The 8,653-nt window shown below is 46.8% G+C and overlaps 1 protein-coding gene and 1 non-coding gene across 2 annotated transcripts; both read right to left on the bottom strand.

Annotated features, from left to right (window-relative positions):
• Positions 1–492: 492 nt before the first annotated feature.
• Positions 493–8,326, bottom strand: MPV17L (MPV17 mitochondrial inner membrane protein like). The gene is made up of 4 exons (XM_007466952.1): positions 8,017–8,326; positions 5,309–5,379; positions 756–785; positions 493–672 (listed from the first exon to the last, which is right to left on the bottom strand). Exons 1-4 carry the CDS (start codon positions 8,324–8,326, stop codon positions 493–495), a joined length of 591 nt encoding a protein of 196 aa, XP_007467014.1.
• On the bottom strand, positions 3,827–3,899 carry TRNAG-CCC (transfer RNA glycine (anticodon CCC)). Its single transcript has one exon. It is a non-coding gene; the product is annotated as a tRNA-Gly (tRNA).
• Positions 8,327–8,653: the final 327 nt, after the last annotated feature.

Here is an 8,653-nt window from a genome sequence, read left to right on the forward strand (position 1 = left end):
ATTCTGCCACTGTTATTGATATTAACCAAAGTATTAGGGAAGTGAAAATACTAGAGAAGTATCAATAATACTTTTGGATTAGAATGAAAAAAAAGGAGATCTGAATAAAATTGAAAGTTATCATTGCTAATTAAAAAACAATCGGGTCGGGCTTCTCTGGTGGCACAGTGGTTGAGAGTCCACCTGCCGATGCAGGGGACACGGGTTCGTGCCCCGGTCGGGAAGATCCCACATGCCACGAAGCGGCTAGGCCCGTGAGCCATGGCCGCTGAGCCTGCGCGTCTGGAGCCTGTGCTCCGCAAAGGGAGAGGCCACAACAGTGAGAGGCCCGCATACCGCAATAAAAAAACAAAACAAAAAAAACAATCGGGTCTACAGAATAGTAATTCTTCAAAATGGAGCACATAACTGGTAAGCAGGGTACTTCATCTGCAAGCAATCCTCTGCATTTAAGGGAAAAAAATTAGTCAATTTCAGGGTGTTCTTGACTTGTCATTTCTCTGGGGGTCTTTCAACTTCATTTGTTCCCTTTATACAAAGGAAAGTAAAAGCTGACTTCAAGGTACCATCACCACCCTGTTGTGAAAAGCAGAGGAAAGTGGCCCACAGAAAAGCACAGAGCCCAGTGTAAGCTGTTCTCCAGTGAACAGGAACGAGGCTGAAGTTGGTCAGCTATAACAGAGAGAGAAAGAGTCTTTTAGGGCTCCATATAAACCAGACCCATGAGTTGGCATTCTAAGTAGTTTGAAACTCACCTGTATAAAAGGCCAGTACATCAGACCACTCTGGAATAAAGAAAAACTTTATTAGGATGCTTTTTAATAGCACAAAACGATCACACGGTTCGTTCTATAAAGCATTAAGAAACACCAGGCAGGTGGAATGTGGACGCGGTATTACATTTCAGACTAAGCAGATTAAATTAGACTACTTACGGTCTCTTGAGTGGAAGAGGGTAAGGAGTTGTACAAACAGCCGTTAGGCACAAGAATAAAGATTTTTATTATATTCACAAATTTACAATAAAAAGTCTACCTGAATCAGTACCAATTCTGGAAGACAACTGCTTTCAAAATAACAACACATATTTATTTATTTAAATGTATTTATATTTTACTTTTGGTTGCGTTGGGCCTTCGTTGCTGCGTGCGGGCTTTCTCTAGTTGCGGCGAGGGTGGGGTACTCTTTGTTGTGGTACACAGGCTTCTCATTAAGGTGGCTTCTCTTGTTGTGGAGCACGGGCTCTAGGCGCACAGACTTCAGTAGTCGTGGCATGCAGGCTCAGTAGTTGTGGCTCACGGACTTAGTTGCTCCACGGCATGTGGGTTCTTCCCGGACGAGGGCTCGAATCCGCGTCCCCTGCATTGGCAGGCAGGTTCTTAACCACTGAGCCACCAGGGAAGTCCACAACACATATTTATATATTGCAATTTTCCTGTTTGCCCATGCAAATGATGCAAGGGAAATATTGATAAAATACAGGATCATCAATGAATTTTTAAAACTCTAGACTAAACTGTTCTTTATGGTGATTTGACAATAATATATTCTAACTACTTCATGCTACAGAATAAGTTTAGCTTTTAAGATGTATTTATTTGTGGGAATTCCCCGGTGGTCCAGGAGTTAGGACTCAGGGCTTTCACTGGTGGGGCCCAGGTTTGATCCCTGGTCAGGGAACTAAGATCCTGCAAGCCGCGTGGTGTGGCCAAAAAAAGAAAAAGATGGATTTATTTTAACAGGCCTTAACCTGTTCATTCTGACAAAAGAGTCATCATTATGGATTTTTTTTCAAAGATAGAGATCTTGGTATGTAAATTATATATTAAAAAAAAAAAACTAGAGGTTTTTAAAATAGTCCTTACAAGTGGTATTACACTAGTAATATAAAGGTGGTATTATTTTTTCTTTTTTTTTTACTAATTTTTATTTTCTAAAGTTTCTATAATAAACTGTTGCAATAAAAGCTATTTAAAATTTAAAGTGTACACTCATTTAAGAATTTACTACTTTAGGGGCTTCCCTGGTGGTGCAGTTGTTAAGAATCCACGTGCGAACGCAGGGGACACGGGTTTGAGCCCTGGTCCGGGAAGATCCCACATGCCGTGGAGCAACTAAGCCTGTGCACCACAACTACTGAGCCTGTGCTCTAGAGAAGATCCCACATGCCGTGGAGCAACTAAGCCTGTGCACCACAACTACTGAGCCTGTGCTCTAGAGTCCGCGGGCCACAACTACTGAAGCCCACGTGCCTAGAGCCCGTGCTCTGCAACAAGAGAAGCCACCGCGATGAGAAGCCCACGCACTGCAACGAAGAGTAGCCCCCGCTCTCAGCAACTAGAGAAAACCCCCATGCAGCAGTGAAGACCCAATACAGCCAAAAATTAAACAAATGAATAAATAAATAAATTTATTTTTTAAAAAAAGAATTTACTACTTTAGGAAAAACCCATCCAAACATGGCTTCACTTCTTACGGCAATTTTTTTTCTTCAGAATGTAGCCTCACTCAGTGTGCAGATCTTGGTCTCCCATGCCATTCCCCACAAAAAAGAAAAAGAACTCCTCAAAGAAATGGTTGATTCCAGGGCCAGAGCAGGGCAAATACAAGGTACAAGGTACAAGATGAGCCTAGAACATCTATCTTTATGATATAAAGTAAGGAAGTGGCTTAAAAAAAACGATGGGGGGTATCACAAGGAAATAGGAGCCAGCTTGAAGCAACCCTCACTGGCCAAGTCTGGGACATTTGCAAAAACAAAAATAATTAAACACAGCAATGAATTATAAACCATCAATAAAATGGGAATCCCTGAGTCCCTACTGATAACAGAGAAATAAGCAAATAACTGGGAGAGAAAAGTGGGCTCTTGCTTACAGAATGCTGCATGCTACCCAGTAAATGCGGATGGGTCACCGTAGATGTGTCCTTGCCCGTCAACCCTACTTCCAATCCATCATCAAGACCTACCAATTCTATCTCCTAAGTATTTTTGAAATCCTTCCTCTGCCCACTGCTTCATGATTTCTTACGTGAACTTGGTCACAGTAACCCTCTAACTGGTCTCCCTTGCCAGTAATTACTTAAGTTCAAGATCCTTGGCATGGCCTTCAACACCTTCCAAGATCCAAAGTCATTTGCAGTTGCTCCTCAATTCATATTTTATATTCTATGAATAGCATCCCTTGTAGTTTCCTCCTTACAGGTACACCACAGTGTTTTATGCATTCCTTCCTCGGCTCCTTCTGCCCCTGGAAAGGCCCCAGGTATCCGCCTAACTCCCCTGAGTTCTTTAAGACTCCGCTCAGGCATAACCTGCCCCCGGAAGCTGTCCTTGAGCCGCACTCTTACAACTCCATGCTGTGCTAAGTACCGGTTTGCATGCTCTGAGCACTGCTCCTGGCATTGAGGTTAATGTTTGTCTATTTACTTGTCTATCTACCCCACTACACTGTAAGTCCCTTAAAGACAGTAGCAATGTGTGTGCGTGTATATCTCTCTCTATATATATCTATATATATGCTTTGTGTTACCTTCTGCTAACACCTAGTGCAATGCCTAGCAGATAATTTCTTGTTATGGGAGATCTTCAGGAAAGTCCCCAAATGGTGCTGGGCATCAGACTGCCGGTACCCTCTTTCTTCTCAAGGGCATAGATACAACTGACTCATTTGGAACCACTGTTTGTGTTGTGTTTTGCTTTTTGGGTTTGGGTTTCTTTTAATATTTATTTATTTATTTATTTGGCCATACCAGGTCTTAGTTGCAGCACCCAGGATCTTCATTGCCGCGTGCGGGATCTTTAGTTGCGGCATGTGGAATCTAGTTCCCTGACCAGGGATCGAACCTGGGCCCCCTGCATTGGGAGTGCAGAGTCTTAACCGCTAGACCACCAGGGAAGTCCCAGAACCACTGTTTTAAAAAGGTGTGTAAAAGTCGCCACGTTTCTACCCAATGAAGATAGCCTGTATGTATTCATTAAAGAAGGAGAATCTGAAATATCTGCAAATCCTTTCTTTTACAACTCTGCTTGGCTTGCTCTTCGTATAAATGTATAAATGTCAGATGTACCTATCTCCATGAGATCTATGACATCATGGGCAAACTTGTTCCTTTCCCAAAGTAAAGCAGAAGAAAATCATATTTGGATGTCACCATGGGCCCATAATTTTTGCCTCAAGAGAAGTAACAAGAGTTCTGAATGCTTTCCCCCCAGAGAGGCTCGGCAGCATGTGGCTTCCACCCTCCCTGTCATCTGCCTTCAACCACCAAGCGAGTGATAATGGTTCTCGTGCTCAGAATAGTTCAACAGAAGATGCTGGGGGTGTGGGTGAGGGTGGCGGGATGGCTGGGGGTGGCTTGGCACTGCTTTTGAACAAGAATTAAGTAGATGTTGAGCCCTAGACAAGGCTGTGTATATTCTGGAATCCTGAAAATTCACCTCACTGTCATTAATAGAATCAAATAGAATCAAACACTGTCATTAATAGAATCACACTAGGCCAGAGATGGAAAGCATCCCTGACTTTGCCAGGTCTTGAGGACACTGCTCAATAAATCTTCATTGAATAAATGAATAGACATTTGTGGGATTGGATTATATATATATTTGTACTGAGCAAACAGGACAAGAGGTGACTTGATTCCAGCCTCAGGATAACCCTGGGAAACATCTTCCTTTTCTGTAAATACCTCTGTGATGTCAAGAAGGTTCCTTTTATAGGGACTCAACAGAATGCACACTTGGAAACATCAGCTCTAAATGTGAGAATGATTCCACTAAGCCACTCACATTCTACTATTCCTATTTTGCAATAACTTCTTTGGCTCCAAAAATATCACCGTGATCACTAACAAGAATAAATATAAGAATGTCAGAAATCGTTGTGAACATTGACTAAAATTCAGAGACACATATAGACACTCAAAGCTTCTCATTCAACTATCAAAACAAATGTAAGATCTGTCAAAATATAGTACCCTGTGCCAACCAACTGGAGCCCTAATTTAAGAATTTTCTTTTCTTTTTTCTTTTTTTTTTGCGGTACGTGGGCCTCTCACTGTTGTGGCCTCTCCCGTTGTGGAGCACAGGCTCCGGACGCACAGGCTCAGCGGCCATGGCTCACAGGCCCAGCCACTCCGCGGCATGTGGGATCTTCCCGGACCGGGGCATGAACACGTGTCCCCTGTATCAGCAGGCAGACTCTCAACCACTGCACCACCAGGGAAACCCAAGAATATTTTTATTTAAATGTATTTAATGTTAAGATACAAAAAGATCCTGGTCGTATTTTCAAGTCTGTCTTACCTTATATGTATTCCAGAATTTCTGTCTCAGGTCCAAAAATATGTCATCCTTTTCCTGGAGAATACTCATACCTATTTGAAAAAACACACACCAAAAGAATTTTTAAAGATTTAATACGAAGAATACTGTATAACAGCTCATGTTCAAGTTTTCTATTCCAATATGCAAGGTAACCACCACTATCACTAACTCAGTATGTTCCGTCTGACCCAACAGTGAAAACAAAAGATAATCTCCATTCTAAAGTTAGGTAAATTTTAAAGTGATGATAAATATGAACTGAGAATAATAGGGTACCAAGTTATGGCAGAATGATTATTTTTTTAAAAAGCTGTTAGAGAATTCACAAAAACCTCAGTGTTAGCATGGTGGGACTATTGGTGACTTTTCTTCTCTCCCTTCATAACATTTTGTGAAATGTTTAAAATTTGAAAAATTTAATTTCCTTCTTTTACAAAAAGGCTGCCGGACTCTGGGTATTCTAGCAACTACAGATTTCCCATCTAAGAGGCTTTCTAAATGGAATTTGAAAACAGAACACCAGTTCAGACTTCCTAAAAACATCTGGAAAACTTTGACGTTCAACAGCCCTGAAAAGGAAGTCAGGGAACAAGGACAAAACCCTCCTATTTTAGGAAAGGTGTGAAAATGACAGTGCTTTAAAAAGTCTCCTCCAACTCTGATTAGGAAGAAGGGGAAATAAAATCTTTTTAGTCAATTGCAGGGGATTCTTAGAACAGGACCGGTAAGAAAACCGAGCCCAATATTGGTAATAGCATTCCACTTACCCAGCACTAATTAAGGGCTAAGCACTTGATGTGTTTTCTTTCATCTGACCCTCCTAACCCTCAGCTAAGGATGGTGGAGTTGCAGAGGAGGAAAAGAGCTGAGAGAGGTTGATAGTGATCCAAGTCCAACCCAGGTGTGGATTCCGAGCCAGACCTTTCAATCACAACTATTCTACCTCCCAAGGCAGCCCCAGCACAAAGGAACATCTGATACAGGCAATTTCCAAGTCTGAAGTGCCTTGAACAAACATCCAACCCACCCCCCTTCCCACCATTCCCCCTTCAGTTTAACATGAGGAGGCGGAAACAGGGCCCAGAAATCTGAAATGCAAAACAAAGAAGCAATGTGGGCAGGAATTGGTTTCAGGGGCCTCGGGCTTGAACCACAGGCCCCTGCAGCCCTGTGACTGCATCTTTCTGGTTTCAGGAACACTGACATCCCCCAGGGAGATGAAGACCATGACATGTATTGTGTTGCTTTCGGGCAGGTCGTTTATCCCTTTGAGCCTCAGTTTCCTTGTCTGTAACATGGGAATAACAATACCTGCTTCACTGGGTTGTTTTAGGATTAGATAGGAATCTGACTCCCAAATGCCAGCAGCCCTCAACCCTCCATCCCATCACCAGAGTACAAGGGCACTGCAGTAACAGGCATGAGGAACCTGTTTGCCAATCTGGCCTGGAAGTCACGTGCTGGGATCAGAGACAGATCTTCTGATAAATCAGGCAGCTCCTGCTCTCAGGTCCTCCATCCCCTGACCTCACTGACCCCATGGGCCATGTGGTTGGCACTGCATCAGGCATGTTTCCTGTGAAGTTTGTGAGTGACTCTGGCCCTCAAAATAAGATTCAAGGGGCAGTGTAGATTCCTTCAAAGTGGTGACTTGACCACTTCAACACAGTTTAGAAGAAAGCACCAACAGCCACTGACAAGACCCCTTGGGGGATCTGTGATCCCCAATGCCAAGGCCAGGCCCAGGACCCTTGAATTTTCTTAGGGGATTGGGTGCCCCTCCCCTGCCCACTCCCTTCCAAGCAATAGAAAACGCTATGAAGATGAAGGCCACAGAGCCCTTGCCATTGTTTTTAGAATTTAGGGCGCTAAGAAAGGTTCCCAAAGTCAGGCCCTCAGGCTCCAGGGTGGACTTTTTGAGGAGGGGGCTCCCCAGACCCTCACAGGTACAGAGTCCTCTCATGGCAGGGGTCCAAGGTCTCCTGACATTTTCTGTGGGTTTTGATATGGGGACGGGACCCCCTTCAGGGAAATCTTGTTACAAAAGCAGGACTACCGCCCTGAGCACACATTTTGAGGGGAACCGGGCCGCACCTCAGATTCCACCGGCTCTGCCCGCACCATCCTGAATCCCCTCACCTTTTGTTTGTATGTTGGAAAGGAGTATCCCGCCAGTGGAAAGGAGGCCCCGCCCCACAACTTGGTCACTGGGCTCACAGCTGACATGGTAGCAAGCTGGGGTCTCCTCGACCTTCCCGTGGACCTTTCTCAGGGGAAAATGGATCCCCAGCCCTGCCTCCCCACTTCCGGCCTACGTACGCTCCAGGCCCCCTGAAACCTCCAGCCCCAGACTACGGGCAGCCCAGCGTCCGAACTGCGACCTGGCCCCCTAATTCCTGGCCTCTCTGGCAACCGCCCCTCAATTTCTTTCCCCTCAATCCTGTTAATCCACGGTCCCCCGACTTCTCGACCCTCGCACCTCGACCTCCGGCCCTCATCCAGACCCTCCCAGTCCCTTGAACCCTGGCTCCCAACCCAGGATTCCAACCCCGGTCCCCGGCCCCCAGAGCCCCAGGCTCCTGCCCGGTCCCAGCCCCTGAAACTCCGACCCCTGCCTCTCGTCCCCAATTCCGGATCCGCCTCCGTCCCCCAGTTCCGGCCCCCAGGTGCGAGGCCCCGCTCCTCACCGAAGTAGAAGGCAGAGACGTACACCGGCCCGCCGACCGCCTGGTCGCACAGCACCTTGGCCAGGACGGCGCGCGGCGCGCGCCCCGGCAGCGCGCGCTCCAGCAGTCGCAGCCACACGTAGTTGAAGTTCGCGTGGAAGGCCACGGCCACGGTGGCCACGTGCGGGGTCTGCCGCCAGTCGGTAGGGCCGCCCCGCAGCCGCTGCTGCAGCGCGTCGCCGGCTGAGAAGAGCGCGGCGTAGAGCAGCACGTTCGTGGGCCAAGGGTAGCGCCGGACGGTGCGCAGGAGCTCCCGCCACCAGCCCGCCATGCCCGTGCCCTGGGCGCCGGCCTGCGACCGCCGCCAGCTTCAGGCCACGCCCACCGCCCCCTGCCCCCTACCCCCCGGCCTCCGCCCTCTGCCCCCAGCCACCTGCGCACAATCTCCCGCCAACTGCACCTGCCTCCTTTCCACGCTCGAAGGCGACTGGGCGCCCCGTGTTCACCCAACTGCACCGACCAATCCCGTGGCCACTGGCGATCCTGGAGGCTGAGCTTTTGAAATACTGCTGGTCCGCATATGCATTAACCCCTTACAAGTCATGTCCAGAACAGGCAAATCCTTACAGACTTAAGGGCCTGGGCAATGGGGGGGGGG

This window comes from Lipotes vexillifer, unplaced genomic scaffold (assembly GCF_000442215.2).
Source record: "Lipotes vexillifer unplaced genomic scaffold, Lipotes_vexillifer_v1.1 scaffold232, whole genome shotgun sequence".
Classification (NCBI taxonomy): domain Eukaryota; kingdom Metazoa; phylum Chordata; class Mammalia; order Artiodactyla; family Lipotidae; genus Lipotes; species Lipotes vexillifer.